Genomic DNA, 19,267 nt, shown 5'->3' on the forward strand with positions numbered 1-19,267 from the left:
ACATTCGACATGGTATGCAGCAGCACTGCTGCAGCAGGAGTTCATGGGAAAAACTGTACTTTCTGAGGTTCACAGGCTGGCTTTCTTGCTAGTGCACCCTTTCAGGGGATGCAGTATGTGAAGTGGAGGGCATGGTCATGGCCTCAGTTCATCCCCACCCCATCTTTTTGGCATAGAAACTCTTTGTGTTCCCTCCAGGGTTCTCCTGTGCCAGGGCCAGCCACAATCTGGCTTGGGCTCAGTGAAAAAGACTGACTTAATAAATGCACCTTTCACTGTGCCGGAAGATCACCAGACTCAGGTTCTTGCAAACAGCAAGAGGCAACAACAGTACCCTGCTGCTACTTCTAACTAGGTGGTTCTTCTTCTTTTCTATATTTGAATCATGATAGTGCCTATAGGCTCCAGCCAAGATAAGTTTCCCATTGTGCTACGTTCTAAATGAACAAGATAGTCAAGAATGGGGAAGAAGAAAGTATTATCCCTAACTTACAGATGGGGAACTGAACCACAGAGATTAAGTGCCCGTGGCCACAACGAAATTGTGTGGTGGAGCCAAGGAACTGAACCTAAATCTCTTATACAATGCTACCATGCTGATGGACAGAACACCTAGAAAGATTTATTTTTGGAACTGACAGCTGTTCTAAAACAAGATTACAGGACCCAGAGGGACCATATTGGTGGCTGGGTGGTGAGGGAGGTGCCTAAGTGTCTTTCGTAAATGGGAATTAGGTACTTAGCTGTCATTTGTGCCTTTGAAAATCTCTCTTTCTGAAGCCCCACTCCATTCCAAAATGACATTACATCGAATCCAAAACTAAACCAAATTTTCCTAAGGCTTAGGTGCTTCTAGGATTCTCTTCCTAAAGACCTATCTCTCCCAAACAGTAGCATTCATTTTATTCACTAGTGTAGGCTTATGAGCTATATATAGTGTTTTAGAATGTACTGATTGAACTCTGCAGCAGTAAGAATGGAACTCTTTCTATTACTGCCATCTTGTGGTTCTCCTAATACAAGTAAATACAGTGATTAAAAAAAAAATTCTGATCTAAACATCACCCTACCAGGAGTGTAAGAAGAATGCAGATATTTCACAGAGGTTCCCCGCCCCCCAAAAAATATTATAAACATAGCCATTTCCAGCATGGAGAAGACCAATTATCCATTTCCATATCCTGCCTATATCAATGGGCCCCCAAAACACAACTGGCCAGTAACATCTTTCTATAACATAAGAGAGTGTCTCTTCACCAATCCTGTCTGGCAATTGCTTTATGCCCTGAGGAAGAAGGATTGACATTTTATAACTTTCTAAGCTGTGTAGAATATCTGCAGATTCTGTGTTTATTCAGTTAAGTGAATAATCCTTTATGAATCTCACTAAACTGTTTGCCTCAATATCTTATCCCTCTTTCCACCTTTCTCTCTATAACCACTGAAGTTGCATAATCCACAGGAGTTGTTTCAGCCTTAGGGTATGTCTACACTGATGTGCATACCTGAGTGCTGGATTGTATTCATGCAGGCATGAGCCAGGCAAATCTGCCCTGAGAGTCTACATTTACTGTGCTGGACGTTGTACAACAATATGTATCTGCATTCATACTGCTGCTCTAAGTACAGGAGTTTAGCACTCCCACTTCAGGGTTCATATCCCAAGGTTCTTTGGACATACAGAGGCACTCTAAGAACTGATGTGTGGTGTGTTGTTGGACTGGAATATAGTATTTTCCTGGACCCCAGCACAGAAAACAATTTTCCCCGCCTTGACATGTGTGCCGATGGCACTTCCAGATTATGTGGCCCCAGATTTCTATCCTTGCAGAACTGGATGGAAGTCATGGATCCATTGGATGCGCTGGTCCTACTCTTGCTCCTTATTGCAAAAGAAATGTTTATGCAGTGAGATAGGCACCCACCGAGACACTGGATGGCCTTTTGACAGCATTTTCTGAGTCACTGAAGACAACAGGCCATGAGGAATGAGGGCAGTTGATTTATGGCAGGCTGGACAGATCTGATGAAAGCTGCTATTGCCACGGAATACCCTTTGGTTTATTGCCACTTCTGGTATAGGAGAACTCGCATGGTGTGGCTGGATCACATCGTTTTGCAGACTTGGGACAATGCAGCAGTGGCTCCAGGTCTTCTGCATGAGGAAACAGACCTTCATAGAGCTGTGTGAGGAGCTTGCACCAACCCTCCAGGACCAGAACACTCAATTGAGGGAGTCATAATGATACAAAAGTGTCTCACTATTGCCCTACTATTGCCCAGACTACACTACACTATCCCGGACAGCTACAGGTCTCTAGCAAATCACTTTGGAGTTGGAAACTTAACTATTGGTAGTTGAGGTTGTGAGGCCATTAGCACTGTCTGTTACCTCTGGTGGTTATCATAAGGAACATGCCTGAAATAATAGCTAGTTTTCAGAGGATGGGGTTCCCATTCTGTGCTGGGACCATCAATGGCACTCGTACTCATAGTTCACCCACCAGAAGGGGCAAATGAATATGAGGACTGCAGAGGATAATATTCCACTGTTATGCAAGACTTGGTGGACCACAGAGGCAAGTTCTTCAACACAAACATGGAAAGTACAGGAAACATTTGTGACATTAGGCTGAAGAGATCTGGCTTGTACCTGAAGGGGAAAGCAGGGACCTTAGTCCCCGGAAATGTTATGAACGGGGTATCTGTGCCAACTATTATTTTGGGGGCCTGCATACCCACTCCTGCTTTGGCTGATGAAACCATACCCCGATGTCAGTGGCCCTGGAAAAAAGGAATTCAATTTCAAGTTCAGCAGCATTTGGTAGGCTCAAGGCTTGCTGGAGTTGCCTACAAATCCATCTGGATGCCAGACAGAAGATGACGTCTCATTTGTGCAGCTGCTGTGGGCCACCTTTCAGTAAAACGAATTTAACCTTGCATGATGTTATATGCCAACCTAGGTACAGACCACAAGTTCTTTTTACGTGTTTTGAGTTTATCTGGCTGGGGTTTTTGCTGTGTTTGTGCTTGTGACATTGCACACCTGTATAAAACCCATTGTTATAGGTTTTATTAAGGTTGAGGTTGGAGGGGACTGTGATTGATTGGGTTTCCACTAGGGCAGTCAAGCGATTAAAAAAATTAATCGCGATTAACTGTACTGCTAAACAACAACTGGATACCATTTATTTAAATATTTTTGGATGTTTTCTACATTTTCAAATATATTGATTTCAATTACAATACAGAATACAAAGTGTATAGTGCTCACTTTATATTTATTTTTGATTACAAGTAATTTGAACTGTATAAACAAAAGAAATAGTATTTTTCAATTCACCTAATACAAATAAGGTAGTGCAATCTCTTTATCATGAAAGTTGAACTTACAAATGTAGAATTATATTAAAAAAAACTGTATTCAAAAATAAAACTGTATAACATTTTAGAGCCTGCAAGCTATTTTACATTTGCAGAAGATAATGCTGCCTGCTTCTTGTTTACAATATCACCTGAATTTCACATGATTTGATGCTGAGGACACTCGTTAAAAAAATAATGTGTTAATTAAATTTGTGACTGAACTCCTTGGGGGAGAATTGTATGTCCCCTGTTCTATTTTACCTGCATTCTGCCACATATTTCATGTTATAGCAGTCTCAAATGATGACCTAGCACATGTCGTTCATTTTAAGAACACTTTCACTGGAGATGTGACAAAATGCAAAGGTCCCAATATGAGATTTCTAAAGATAGCTACAGCACTCGACCCAAGGTTTAAGAATCTGAAGTGCCTTCCAAAATCTGAGAGGGATGAGGTGTGGAGCATGCTTTCAGAAGTCTTGAAAGAGCAACACTTGGATGCAGAACTATAGAACCTGAACCACCAAAAAAGAAAATCAGCTTTCTGCTGGTGGCATCTGACTCAGATGATGAAAACGAACATGCATCAGTTTGCATATCTTTGGATAGTTATTGAATAGAATCTATCATCAGCATGGACATGTCCTCTGGAATGGTGGTTGACGCATGAAGGGACATACCAATCTTTAGTGCATCTGGCACGTAAATATCTTGCAATGCCAGCTACAACAGTGCCATGCGAATGCCTGTTCTCACTTTCAGGTGACATTGTAAATAAGAAGTGGGCAGCATTGTCTCCTGCAAATGTAAACAAATTTGTTTGTCTGAGCAATTGGCTGAACAAGAAGTAGGACTGAGTGGACTTGTAGGCTCTAAAGTTTGATATTGTTTTATTTTTGAATGCAGTTATCTTTTGTGCATAATTCTACATTTGTAAGTTCAACTTTCATGATAAAGAAATTGCACTACAGTACTTGCATTAAGTGAATTGAAAAATACTATTTCTTTTATTTTTACAGTTCAAATATTTATAAATAAAATAAATATAATGTGAGCATTGTACACTTTGTATTCTGTGTTGAAATAGAAATCAATATATTTGAAAATGTGGAAAACATCCAAAAATATTTAAATAAATGGTATTCTATTATTGTTTAACAGGGTGATTAATTACAATTAATATTTTTAATTGTTTGACAGCCCTAAAATTATGCATACAATATTTTAAAATTCTGCATATTTTATTTGTCAAAATAATACAACATAATCATGCCAGTTTACATTATTTTGGTAATGGATTTAAAAATAACTGTCAGCAAATATGTCTGTAACAATACAGACAACGAAAAATCAGGAAATGTTTTTTGACAAATAGATTCCTTACTAGGCATATTAATACAGAACTTTGAGTAATAATTCATTTAACTACAATACAGAAACATATTTCCCGCACCCCTTAGAAGCTGTGCATAGGCTTGTGGGAGTCAGTGCTAACGGAGTAGCTGGTGGAGAGGGAAGTAAGTGCTGGGAAGAAACCTAGGAGTGGACCTGGAGGATTGTTGGGTGTTGGTGGGAGAACTATGGGAAACGTTTTTTTTTTGCGGGGGGGGGAGGGGAAGATTGTTAGGAAGTTGGGGAGCCTCCCCCATGCAGAGCCTGCTGACCCCTGGCCTCTTGCATTCAGTCAGGCACATCTGCCCCTGTCCCCATGTGTGCCTGCATCCCCACTCCCCATTCAGATAGGCATAGCTGCCCCCTTCCCCATGTGTCCCCGCACTCTCCCTCCTCCGTGTCCCCAAGTGGCCCTGCACCCTTACTCCCATTCAGCCCCGGATCAGTGTTGTGACCCCACTAGCTTCTGTGTCCCCGCCCCAGTCTCTCCCCCCCATTATCTCTTCTGAATTCCAGTCTGTGTGACCCCCACAGCAGCCCCTTGTGCCCTGCTCTGTCAGTTCCTTCCCCCTTCACATGCCGCCTAACCTGGCCCTGCAGGCAGGGTACTGTGACGAAGGCAGCCTCTGCCCAGGGCCGGTGCAAGGAAGTTTCGTGCCCTAGGCAAAAATTCCACCTTGTGCCCCCCCCCCACTGCCCTGCGGCAGCTCCCCGCCCCCCCCTGCCCTGAGGCGCCCCCCCATGGCAGCTCCCCTCCCCACCCCAGCTCACCTCTGCTCCGCCTCCTCCCCGAGCACACCGCCCCCGCTCTAATTCTCCTCCCCTCCCAGGCTTGTGGCGCCAAACAGCTGATTGGCACCGCAAGCCTGGGAGGCGGGAGAAGTGGAGCAGCGATGGCGTGCTCAGGGAGGGGGCGTAGCAGAGGTGAGCTGAGGTGGGGAGCCCTGCGGCAGCTCCCCCACCCCGCCCTGAGGCACCCCCACGGCAGCTCCCCACCCCCCCCGGCCTGGAGAGCCATGCGGCACCTCCCCACCCCAGCTCACCTCTGCTCCGCCTCCTCCCCGAGCACGCCGCCCCTGCTCTAATTCTCTTCCCAGGCTTGCGGCGCCAAACAGCTGATTGGCACTGCAAGCCTGGGAGGCGGGAGAAGTGGATCGGCAACCGCACGCTTGGGGAGGAACGCTGTTATAAAAAAAATTGGGGGCACCGCTTTTTGGCACCCCCAAATCTTGGCACCCTAGGCAACCGCCTAGTTCGCCTTAATGGTAGCACCGGCCCTGCCTCTGCCCCTTCGCTCTCCATGGCTGCCTGCTCCAGCCTGTGAACCAACTGCTCTCTTTCTGGCACCACATCAGCCCCTGGTGGGAAAAAGGTGTAATTGCAGCATGACCCCTCTCGCGGCTTCCCTTCGTCTCCCTGTCAGAATCAGTTATTCTGCGGCGGGGGACAGGGACATTAAATCTGTGCTTGCACAGTGACTCAGAATTCCCCAAGGAGTAACTTTCACCACATTTCAGCCCTTAAAAGAAAAGGTTGTACACCACAGTTTGGTGTTCATTAGTAAAGTAAGGTTACTGGAAAAATTAAATAATGCATTCATTGGCCGTACTTCAGTGATTTATAATGAAAGGTAATTGAACAGCTTTTAAAATGTATGTTGTGTTGTTTTAGCCATGTCGATCCCAGGATATTAGAGAGACAAGGTGGGTGAGATAATATCTTTTATTGGACTACCTTCTGTTGGTGAGAGAGATAAGCTTTCGAGCTTACACAGAGCTCTTCTTCAGGGCTGGGAAGCTTACTCAGAGTGTTACAGCTAAATACAAGATGGAACAGATTGTTTAGCTTAAGTTGTTAACATATATTTCAAGGGACCATTCAAGGTGAAATTGACCATTTACATGAAATGGACCAGTCATAAGGAGGAAATGGGTGAGGGGAGAAGAAATCTTTCCTGAACCTCCTTTTCTGGCCTTCGAACAACCCTCCCCCAATCACTCTATATCTGACCTATACAATATCAGTCCTTATTCTCAAAGGAAAGCTGAACGATGCTTTCAAAAGATGAGCCTGGGGACTTAGATTCATAACTTTGCTAGACACTAAAAAACATGGACTGACTTGAGATACTGAATTTATGTCCTATTACAACAATCTATAACCCATTAATAACTCCCCTAGGGCTGGTTTCCCCCTTTCCTCCCTATGACTGGCAAGGTGTTAATGGGCCACTTCACCTTGAATGGTCCCTTGAAATATGTGTTAACTACTTAAGCTAAATAATCTGTTCCATCTTGTATTTAGTTGTGACACTCTGAGGCCAGGTCTACACTATAAACTTACATCAATACAACTACATCGCTCAGGGGTGTGAAAAATCCACACCCCTGAGCAATGCAGTTCTACTGACCTAGTCCCCGGTGTAGACAGTGCTATCGATGGGAGGACTTCTCTTGCTGAGATAGCTACTATCTGTTCTGGAAGTGGATTAATTCCGCCAATGGGAGAAGCTCTTCCATTGGCGTAGTAGCGCCTTCAGTGAACCACTCGGAAAGCGGTGCTGTTTTAAGTGCAGACCTGTCCTGAATAAGTTTCCCAAGCCTGAAGAAGAGCTCTGTGTAAGCTCGAAAGCTTGTCTGTCTCTCACCAACAGAAGTTGGTCCAATGAAAGATATTATCTCACCCACCTTGTCTCAGCTTTTTTTAATGCATTCATCTTCCATAAATTATGGATTGAATTTTCCCAACACTGCCAGGCAGTTAAATGATCTTAATTCTGAAAGGTACATGTGTAAATTAAATACTGTATTTTTCCAGCAATCACAAATGCAGTAAGATCAATGACAGAATGGGGAATCAATTGAGAAATCATAGCAGAACTCGCCATTCTGTCCTTGATGTTATTTTATGATATGCATCAGAGAAATGAAGGGATTCTGTAGTGTGCTCAATTGCTTGTTCATTTCCGTTCACAACATTGCAGTGAAAAGTAAATGGATTTCACTGTGTCCTGTGACGACATTCCCATGAACCCAAATGGTCTGGCATTTGATCTAGGAGAACTTTGTGTGTTCACTCCTGGCAAACTGGCAATATTGGGCTGATACATATGTCTTTCAAAGAAAAATAAATATCCTCCATTAAAAGGGCTTGTTTATTCACATAATAAATATTATGAACTCTGATTGAGTGATTGAGCCAAATTTTGAAAAGGGCATAAATGGTTTAGGAGCACAAGACCTAGAGTCCGTACATGACTTAAGCACGTTTTAAATTTGTATTCTTCACCCATTGTTTGATACGTATTTGGAGTTGTCTAAGGCATTTCCAACTAGATATATTCAAAAGTCAGAAAACTGTCATTCACATTTTATATTCCATGTATATTGTAAAACTGCTGCGTACTTAAGTATATACTTATCTTACAGTACATACCAAAATCAAAGGCAAAAAATGTGTGGCTTTGTCAGTATATCAAAGATCTCCTAGTTAATCATAAAAGATCAAGCAGGAACTTCAAAGGCTCAGCACCTTAGGTGGCACATTAATTCATTTATTTTCATTGAACATTTCACAATGGGCCAAATCTTGCAGTCCTTATTAAGGCAAGGGAATTTGTTTGACTCTGCAGGGCTTGGCTCATAGTATAAAAACAATTTGGGTGTATTTAATTGTATTTTCTGCAATATCTTTGCCAAATGGTGATTATTTTCCCAGGCTTGTTAATTTTTATATTTTTTCTTCCTTCCTTAAACTTTTGCAGATCTATTTCACAACCCTCTGTCACAAGATCCAGGGTACCGTCTTTATGTGACATACTTCCTTCCCTCAGTACAGCTCCTCGACAGGAAGAGTAAGGACTGCTTTCCTCTTTTCACAGTGCATTGACAGTCACTTAAGACTCTAGCCCATTTAGAAAAGTAGGTGAATTCTTCCTGTGGCTGTTCTCCTTCTTCCTTTTCTCCTCCTTCTCCTTCTTGCTTATATATCAAAATGTATAATGAATTTAATCCAATTAATTGTGAGATTGTGCATGCATGTAGAGTTTGTGTGAACTAAACAATTCTCTGCTTGATATCAGACCTTTCATGTTGAAACTGACTAAAAGATTTGGCTTCTTTGCTATTTAAAATGTGTGTGTCACTCTGAGATCTCATTTGTCTTACATAAAATTCTGTGGAACAAATTTAAGAGAGGTTAATGTCAGTGTTCAGAAATATGAACCTACCTTCATGTGTGCAAATTGGGTAAGTGCATGTACAATGGCTAATTTATTTCAGTTTGTGCTCACCCAGAGGTCTGCACACCTTTGTAGATTTTAAATAAATGCATGCACATTTCTTAATTGATCTTATCCACATAAAACTGACTAAGCCCACCAGAAATAAAATTATCATCCCTACATCCCTCCCAGCAAGCTCTCAAGGTAAAACTTGGGCAAGTAGGGCTCTATCTTGAGAATAAACAGAAGTAGTAAATCAACTACGTAAGTTAATGACTTGATCAGCTAGTTTCTTGTAGATGCGCACAGAAGAAAAAGATCCTAAAGATCAACTTCTTCAATAAATGCCTAAGTTGTGTATTTACCAACATGACTTTTCTGTCATCTGAGTGAACTGTTCAATGATGTGAAGGAAGGAGGTTGAACATTAGGAGGAGGAATGTTGGGAGACAGTGGGTAAGATTCTCACCCTGCTCCAGTCCCTTTATGCTGGGTAATAGGGCGGGAGTGGAAAAAGGGGCCCTTGAAGCCCCAGATCTGGCCAGGGGAGAATTCTCCTGGTGCAAGACCTGAGGCTCAGCACCCTTTCACCAGTATTAGTGATGGGGTGTGGCTGAGATGGGAGGGGTAGAGTGGTGGGAAGGGCCATAGCACACACTGTTGTGGAGATTCTGGGCAGTGCTGCTGCCCAAAGCCCATTCAGGGAGGCTGCCATAATTTGGACAACACCCCAGGATGTGTCTAAATTATGCTGGGGGCCACTACAGACCTGGAGTAGCTCAGAATCAGGAGGGTGTAAAGTGACTTAAAGCCATCTTTGCCCTTCCCCCTCGTCCTCCTCAGCTATCTGTTCTTTACTGTGCCTCTTCTACAACACAAAATTTCACCCATAGGATTGAAGCTGGGAATTACTGTAAGGGAGAATGAGTGAGTTTAATTCTGGTGGGATGAGAGGAATTTAGTTTAACTTTAAAAATCTACAATACAACTGTGTAACTAATAAGACTCATCTATCATCACTATAATCATTTTGTCTGTATGATACATCACTTTTCCCCTTTGCATTTTCAGTGTATTTTCTTCCAGACAGAAACCTGTCTCTTCCTCAATGTTTGAGAAACAGAGTGCAGAGTTTTGGCTCCACCACAATCTAAATATTAAAAATAAAATAGTTCTATTGACTTTGCTGGTTCTACTTGAGAAAGGATTGTCCTCACAAGTAATGGTTTGCAAGATCAGCCCCACATAACAATTTGTATGTGCACTTCCCTGTTATACACATACAGGTTTGCTGGTGGACCTCAAGCCTATTTCTGAACATAGAAATGTAATACTGGAAGGAACCTCGATAGATCTTCTAGTCCAGTCCCCGGCACTGAGGCAGGACTAATTATTAGCTAGACCATCCCTGGCAAGTGTTTGTCTAACCTGTTCTTCAAAACTTCCAGTAAGGGAGATTCCACAGCCTCCCCAGGTAATTTGCTCCAGTGCTTAACTACCCTGACAGTTAGGAAGTTTTTCCTGATGTCTAACCTAAATCTCCCTTACCGCAATTATGAGCCCATTACTTCTTGTCCTTTCCTCCATGGCTAAGGAGAACAATTTATCACCCTCCTCGTTATAACAACCTTTTATGTACTTGAAGACTATTATCATGTCCCCCTCAATCATTTCTTCTTCAGACTAAAAAAAACCAATTTTTTCAATCTTATAAGTCATGTTTTCTAGACCTTTAATCATTTTTGTTGCTCTCCTCTGGATTTTCTCCAGTTTGTCTACATCTTTCCTGAAGTGTGCTGCCCAGAACTGGACACAATATTCCAGTTGAGGCCTTATCAGTGTACATTTGGCATTGTTCAGAATAACTTTTTTCAGTATTCAGGACAGTACTTCCCTTACTGTTGCAATGAGGATCATTGCTGGATAGAGGAGAACTGGCTATAATTTAATCTAGGGAAACTATATCGATATTTACAAAGTCCAGAGATAATCTTGTTAAATTCATAGACTTAATCTTCTTTTAAATACAACCATAGTACAATGATCATTCCTGAATTAAGAAGTTAGGCAGTATTTTTTACCAAACTTTACCCTTGACTGTAAATTTGAGAACTATTTCTTTAACATTACAAACTCCTGTCTTTACTATGGAACATTACTACTAAAATATACTCCTGTCTTCCTCATTTACATAAGAAACTTGGTCACACTTTTGTCACCCCCAGGCATAACTACTGCAGTTCCTTTCTAATTGGTCCCCTAGACATCAACATTGAAAGACTTTACCGAATTCAAAATGCTTCTGCCAGAGTTTCTTGTTTTGAGTCTTTAGTTCACATTTTTCCCAGTTTGAAAGTGCTGAGATTAGTAGGTGGTGCATATTCTTAGTGTCAAAATTCTCCTTTTGATTTACAATCTTAACCTCTTTGTTTAAAATTTACAAGTGATCTTCAAACAAAAGGGCAAATGAAGCTACAAAACTTTTTTTGATTGTACTCCTACAACTTTCTGTAATTGAGTGGTGGGAATTATTACTGACTTTAAACTGGAATTCTGGTTTATTGTGGATATGAATCTTACAATTTAAGACTTCATTTAGTTCTCTAGTATAATGCATTTAAACACCATGCAAACAGAATCTAGGGATGAAATCCTGGACCCAGTGAAATTAATGGGAGCTTGGTATTGACTTCAGTGGGGTCAGGATTTTACCCTAACTCTTCAGGCAGTATAAATCAATATCTCTCTATATTGAAGTAAATGGAGCGATACAACTTTACACCAGCTGGTCATAATTCTGTAGAGAAAATAGTTTTCGTCTGAATGCTAGCAAGCAGCTAAGCTTAGATTTTATTCATTGGTATAGAAAGGGTAACAGTTTTTATTTCTCTTTTAACAGAAGTTACTCAAAAAGAAAGGGAATCAGCTTTACATATTTACAACCATGAAAGGTCCTGTGTTCTCCAGTCTATAGGTTTTGGAAAGAGAATAGATATGCCATTGGTGACTAAGACAGTATCTACCAGAAGCACTCCATGTGCCAAAAGTTTGCTGCTGTCTCCAGGTATTTATAATGATTTAGGGAAAAACATGTATTTCCAGGTAATTTGAATTAGAAAGAATAATTTTCACCAACTTGGTTGTAAAATTAATTAGATTTAATAATGAAATAGATATGCTTTATGAACTCAGTCAGATTGCTTCCTTATTTAATGAACAAACTGTAGCAACATGCAGTGAATGTGTCTTTTTTACTAATTTGTATATTACACTATGTGTTATAATCAAACTCTGGAACAACAGAATTGCCTTTAAGGCAGCAACTCAAAATAGAATTTCATTATCTTTTCAAAATGTATTCTCATTCGTGTTGAAGTTTTTACTCACATTTTCTGTTAAATAAACAGATTTCACAGGGAAATGAATTTTTCCAGGGTACTGTACCATGAATGTCTGTATGCAGTGTGAGTTTAGTCATGTCAGTCACAAGATATTAGCGAGACAAGATGGGTGAGGTAATATTTTTTATTGGACCAACTTCTGTTATGTAAGTAGGACAGTTTGTCTCACTCACCAGCAGAAGTTGATTCAATAAAAGATATATTACCTCACCTACCTTGTCTCATGAATATCTGCCACAGGCAGATCCGGCTGTTTAGAGTTTTGGTGCCCTCTGGTGCTTATTTGAATTATAAACCTTTTCAGTCTTCTGAAGAAAAAGTTTTTCTCTTAAATAGTGTTGCAGATGGTGTATCAGCCTTTTCTATAGCATCTGGATACACAAAACTGTAGGTCTGGATCTTTCTATTTAAAATATATTACAAATATATACATATTAGAAATATCAGTCACACAAAAGTTTGTATGTTTAGTAGACTTACATACTTAACATCTCTCACTACCTGTTTTATTTGTAGAAGTTTAAAATGTGGTTCTGCTTTGAATTGTGACTTTCTAAAAATGGCAACGTAGCATGTCATGTTTGTTGAGTCTTTGTGAGTCCAGATGAAATTTGATCCCTTTAAAAGAAATATGTTTTTTCTAACTCAAAGTTAGAGGGGTCTTTTTGTCTTGCACACCGTCTTTACGAGTAAAGATCCTGCAAACCAAATTCTTTCCTGAGGTAGACATGAACCGTAGTGGCTTCAAATTATGTTCTCAGTGACAAATATGCAATCCCATTGTTTTCCATGGGGTTGGGCAGGTGTAAATGAATGCACTTTGGGTGTGCAGTTGGAATTTAATTAACGATTTGCTTATTCTAGACAAGCTGTGATCTTGTCTATACAGGGAGTTAGATCTTTTTGTGGAGACTGCTAAGCAGAAGTCTGCAAGGTTTCACGACCATATACCAACCAATACTAGATAAAGAGCAAACGGCTCAGGAGGACCTTTATTAAAACAAGGGATGAGAGGAAAAAATCCATCAGGAGACATGAAACCTATCCATTTTTTGAAGAGTTGGACAGGATTTTCCACAACTACATGACCACCATACCCAGAAAAAGTTTGGAGCCTGCTGCATGCTTTCTTCCCCACTCCACCAAGAACAACCAGCAAAACTCATCAGAGGATGAGCGTGAGGAGACCACTGATACATTGCAGGGTCCATGCTGGCTGACAGCAGTTTGAAAATGACACTAGCCCTCCCAGAAAGGAAGTATGGGGTAGAGACAGAGGAAGCCTGTGATTTTAAAAAAATTGGAACCTGCCTGGCATCCATTATGCATCCCCACAATGCATACTGCTTAGCAGCAAAGTAAAGGATAATGGGATACTCTCCAAGAACACCATGCCCTTAGTACTCAGCAAACCACTGTGTGCACAAAATAATGATGCACATCAAAAGTGGGCACACTGTTCCACATGTACGATATTAGTGTGGTTTGCGTCTTTCACATTACCTAATGCACATCAAAAAGCTGCAGATTAACCCCCCCCATAGACAAATATATTACCTGAAATATAATCCAGGTAATTCTCTTTTCTGTCTCTGAATTTAATGGAGCAAAAATAGTCAAAACTTTCTTTAATCAATTGCTTAATCAGTAAGCAGAGATAACTCTCTCTGAAGAGTTGTTATACATTTATTTTAGTAAGCTCTATCACTGTAATGCTGGGGGTGCTTTTTTTGTATGGAGGAATTTGTTAAGAGTTGTTAAAATATCTGCTTGAACAATGCAGTATGGCCCTGGTGAAGCAAAGCACATGATTAACATTAAGCATGTGAATTAGTCCCACTGAAGTTAGCCTACACTCAGCCTCACACTTTCTTAAACAGCAAAATATGGAACTCAGGAGCCATTGAAAATGGGTTTATATTATAACCAAAATGACAACAACTTTTTACACTGCTGCAGCTTCACTGCTACCAACAGTGGATACTTTAGTAGTAGAGAAAGGTCACGTGATTCTACTGTCATGTCATCTGAGCCTGCTCTAAAAACTCTCATGGCCTATCTACAATACTGTGTCCACTATAGATAAAATACTTACAAATTTTCTTATTGTGGACTTAACATCATGCAGTTGGTTATAATAAACCCATTTCAGGGGTTCAGAGTGCGAAGTTTGGACTTTAAAATAAGTTAATGGCAAGTGATTTTGAGTGTAATGTTTTGAAGTTTTAAATCATATGCAAAACAATGACTATAAGCTTTAGTAGTTTAATAATTTCTAAAATGCAGGTTAAGAGAGTTATTTTTAATCTTTTCCCTCATAGTTCACAAGGACCCCTGGGAAGTTAGAAACTGAAATCTTTGAACAGTGTATCATATGTTCACATTGTTTTGCTATTGGAGGGTTGGTGCTATCATTTCTTTTAAAGAAAAAAAAAAAGGAATAGGCAGTATTTTGGGGGGGGGAAAGTAAAACATGAATAATTACACAGCATAAACAGTCAGAAAAAAACATTTAATAACCAGGAAGCAATAGCCTATATTTTGATTTAACTACTAATATTCAGTTGTAATGGCTAGCACTCCTAGGGATTGATTTTGCACCATTCAAGTCAATGGGAGCTAGAACAAATTGTAGATCTTAAATGGTCAAAGTGCTGTAGAAATATTTACTTATTATAAATTTGTTGTTACAGGTTATGAAGTTGCAAATCACATAAATAAGTAAGTAGTTTGTTTGTGCCTATTTTTGTTCTTGCACATTAGAAGTATTCACTCAATCCTCTCTGCCCCACCCAAAAAAAAAAAGCAGTAACTTTTAAAAAATATTCTGCCCTTTTTTGTGGTGGGATAAACCACTGTGTCCATCAGTGGTGAGACAATCCACCTCCTGCTATCTTCAATGCATTTTCAGTAGTATTGCTGATTAGGAAATGAGGTGTATAATAAAATGCAGTTCATTTTGTAATATCAAACACTAAGTCGGGGTGGGCAAACTTTTTTGCTCGAGGGCCACATCTGGGAATAGAAATTGTATGGCAGGCCATGAATGCTCACAGAACTGGGGTTGGGGTGTGAGCTCTGCTTGGGGGTGCAAGCTCTGGGGTTGGGCCAGAAATGAGGAGTTCAGGGTACAAAAGGGGGCTCCGGGCTGGGGCGTGGTGGCGCTTAGCTCAAGCGGCTCCCGGAAGCAGTGGCATGTCGCTTCTCCAGCTCCTACGTGGAGGCGCGGTCAGGCGGCTCTGCATGCTGCCCCGTCCTATTGGAGCGCTGGAGGGGACCATTGGAGCGTGTAGGAGCCGGAGAGGGGCTATGACATGCTGCTGCTTCTGAGCTGCGTGGAGCGGCCCCCGACCCTGCTCCCTGGCTGGAGCGGGGCATGCCCCAAATCCCGCTCCCCAGCAGAAGCTCGAGGGCCAGCTTAAAATGGCTGGCATGCCAGATGCAGCCCGTAGTTTGCCCACCCCTGCACTAAGTGCTAAAAATATTGTACATTAATGTGTTAGAGCAGCCGAGTAGTTCTGCTATAACATGAGTGAGACAATTTCCTTCTAACTGCCTATTCTTAAATAGGCACCTTCCTGGAAAAAATGCTGCCCTGTGGAATGAAATTTCTCAGCCCACAGTTGGTTTATTTTGTTGGAATTTTCATGTATAATAGAAATAAAGATAAAATTTAGTTCTCTCTCTGTGTTGTGATAGGGAAAAATATGTTATTAATGCTCTGAGACATTTTTAGATGCAGTTTTTTTATGTGGCAACTTTCCAAGTTATTCTAAAAGTTCATGTTTGTTTTAATTTATCAGTGAGCAACATGTGTGAGTAGCTATATTTTAAACATACATTATTGAGAAATATATTTTTAAAATTAGCATGTACACATTAGTGCACATAAGTTCACTACCATTTCCTTTAACAATCTAAGTATATGGAGCTATCCACTTTGAGGATAGCCCTACGCAATCAGGCAAATCATAATGAAAACAGAGTTCTGTGCTGGTTTCAATACCACTCTGCTTGCTGCATGTACTTCCTGTTGCTTTTAGGTGCTCAGGTCCCAAATTCCACAAGGTACTTAAGCACATGCTTAACTATAAGCACTGGAATAGACCTGTTGAAGTCAGTGGAACTACTCACATGATTAAAGCTAGCCACATGCTAACGTGCGTACATGCCTTTATGCAGAGATTCTTTTCTATTCAGTTTTTATACTGTGCCCAATACCTGAGCACCTATATATGAGAGTGACTGTACTACCGAGTTTCTTTCTATCTCTACTCTCTTCACTGATTTTGTGAGTCTACAGCTCACATCTCCCATGGTACAACTAAAGTATGACATGCACAGAATGAGCAATCAGAAGTTTGCACCTTGATTATCCAGAAGAATCACAATGAAATAAACATCCATTGCATTTGCCTGAGTGTGTGACCACTTACATCTGCAAGAGAGACTATAAATGCAGTGTAACGATTAAGATTTTACATGTTCATGTAACCCTTCTGCCAGGTGGGGCCGGCAGCAACCAGGGCTGGGTTCAGTATTCACGGGTTCTTTTTCAACAATACTACACAGAACCGGCTCAAGCCGCCACTCAGTAACCTAGGAAAGTTACACACCACCTCTGGGTGCCTCTGAGAGGCCATACTTCCTCACTCGCAAGCAGAGTCTGCGTGTAGAAAAGAAACTTAATGAAAGGAGAGATGTCACCTGACATGAATTAGGGAAAATGCCACAGGGAGGATTCCTAAACAAAACTGTCAGCAGATTGCATGGGGCAGAAGATGATTTTCTACAACCAAAAGTTCCTTTACTGTGCCCCCCTCTGCTCCCTCACCATACCTCATTCACAGTGGTTGTCCTTGGTAAGTGAGGACCTAGGGTTCAGAGGCACATCTGTGTGAGCTCACCTCCCACCTGGGGAAGAAGGCACCTTGCTTGCTCTGCTATCTGAGCACTTGTTCTGGCTGGCTGCCCCGCCAATCATGGTTCCTTGATGCCTGGCCATCCCACCAGTTGCAGTCACTCACCCTCTGGCTGCCCCATCAGCCACTGTTTGCCACTTTTGCTGGCTGCCTGTCAGTTACCTTCTGCTGTCACCTGCCTCTCTGCTCTGATTTCTGTAGGTCAGTCTCTTAGTGATTTTCAGTAGGCTGGGCAGAAACACTGCCCTACCACAAGTGATTTCAGCTCTTATTGAATATTTGAAATAATACTAGGCTCCTAATTAAGCCTATTTAGCACTGTCTGTGAGCAGTAGGGAAAACAGATTAAACCAGATCAGGGACCCTTCAGGAGAGTTCACATCTCATGGCTGGGACACCTATCTCCACCACCTCTTACTTTCACAGGGGTCTAGCATTCAAGTCCCTGGCTTTCAGCTGAGGGTGACCCCCTCATTTGGGATAGTTTAAGGACAGTTCTGCTCCCCTTTATTCATACAATAAAGACAACATTGATAACATTTCACTACCACTGTATTCAGTACTAAAGTGATTTGTAACCCAACACCAGCCAAAGTTGATCACTTTGAGCAACACAGCTCTATCTGCTGTATATCTTGGCAGAGTAGGTGTTTTCATGTAAATACAGATTGCTCCTGAAGTCTCTACCCCTCCCCAGCTAGCTGTCAGAGGAAAGTTCATTCAGACTCTGCTTACATAAAATTCAGTTACAATTCCTACTGTAACCAGATCTGTATGCACAGAATCATATTCCTGTGTATAAATGCAGCAATATTGTGAAAGTTAACTCTGAGCAATTAATATTGTATTAATGTATCTTTTTGCACTGAGTTCACTTGTTTTTTAAAGTTAAGGAAAATACAATTTAATTAGTTTCTTTATTGCATTTAGTTTAATCAAAAATGAAGTTTCTTTTACTTGGACTTCTATGACTTCACCTTTTTTTATTCTCTTTTGTTTTGTCTCATTTTGATCTCAAGTTTTAGAGAGGAAACATACAAAAAAATTTCTTGAGTAGTTATAGACTAGTCTGTTTAATCAATAATTGCCTCTACTATTACTTTCCACATAACTGTTTCCACAAATTAATTCCAAAGTGGTTAGGAAAAATTGTTTTTATCATGTCAGTTATTTACATTTGTTTTGTTATTTTTGTAGAGTTCCATTTGAGAACCCTGAAGATGCTGTTTTTGTGAGGGCAATGAAGAGATCTATAATGGAATTTTCCTCTGTGGACTGGAATAAAATACCCACCTGTCTAGGAATATGCCTTGAAAACAAACCAGAAGAACCCCATGAGAAACTGACAGTCAAATTCAGATAACTGTTTGGTTCCTTAAGAAAATATGTACCTTCATGTTGGATATTAAACTTTTATTGTAAGTTAATATCCATAAGACATGTATGCTATAACTTATGCTTGATTAAAAGAACTTTCAGCAGGAAAAAATTAAATTCATTTCCTTTAATCCCTAATGTGGGGATTCAAGGATTAAAGTTAGAAAATGCTGGTCACAGATTTGCTATAACTTTATCATAATGTTGTCACTAATTGAATTCTCATGAGTACCAAGTCTGTTGTGACAAATTAACAAAGCAAACCTGTACATTAATTTTTAGGACACTAAGGATGAATATATTCATCTTTGATAGTCTTTGCTGGTGACCTCCTCTTTTCTAAATTAATCAGGCTTCTCTTACTACCTTAGTTTCTAACACTTCCAGGTCAGATTAAGACTTCATGTGGCCTATCTCTTTCCCAAATGAAGTTACTGCAAGGTTCTCTGTGTATAAATTTGTTATATAGTCCTTATCACAGTTATCTTAATTTTTTCCCCATTCCTAACTCCTGCTACAATCCACTTTTGTCCTTTGCTGATTGCTGTTTCAAAGGAAAGTGTTTGGAACTGGCAGCAGGGAAAGCT

General features: G+C 40.7%; 1 protein-coding gene across 14 annotated transcripts in view; it reads left to right on the forward strand.

Moving 5' to 3' along the window:
- The window catches only part of LRRC72 (leucine rich repeat containing 72), a 101,600-nt gene extending 82,808 nt beyond the window's left edge, over positions 1–18,792 (forward strand). For 13 of the 14 annotated variants that reach the window (XM_065583204.1, XM_065583202.1, XM_024106571.3 and 10 more), the window contains 4 exons: positions 8,522–8,611; positions 11,880–12,044; positions 15,075–15,102; positions 18,501–18,792. In XM_065583204.1, the coding sequence (XP_065439276.1) occupies positions 8,522–8,611; positions 11,880–12,044; positions 15,075–15,102; positions 18,501–18,666 (449 nt within the window). In that variant the 3' untranslated portion in view covers positions 18,667–18,792. The remainder of the gene's footprint in view (positions 1–8,521; positions 8,612–11,879; positions 12,045–15,074; positions 15,103–18,500) is intronic. The other variant, XM_065583209.1, reaches the window with a different exon arrangement.
- Positions 18,793–19,267: the final 475 nt, after the last annotated feature.

This window comes from Chrysemys picta, chromosome 2 (genome assembly GCF_011386835.1).
Source record: "Chrysemys picta bellii isolate R12L10 chromosome 2, ASM1138683v2, whole genome shotgun sequence".
NCBI classification, from domain to species: Eukaryota; Metazoa; Chordata; order Testudines; family Emydidae; genus Chrysemys; species Chrysemys picta.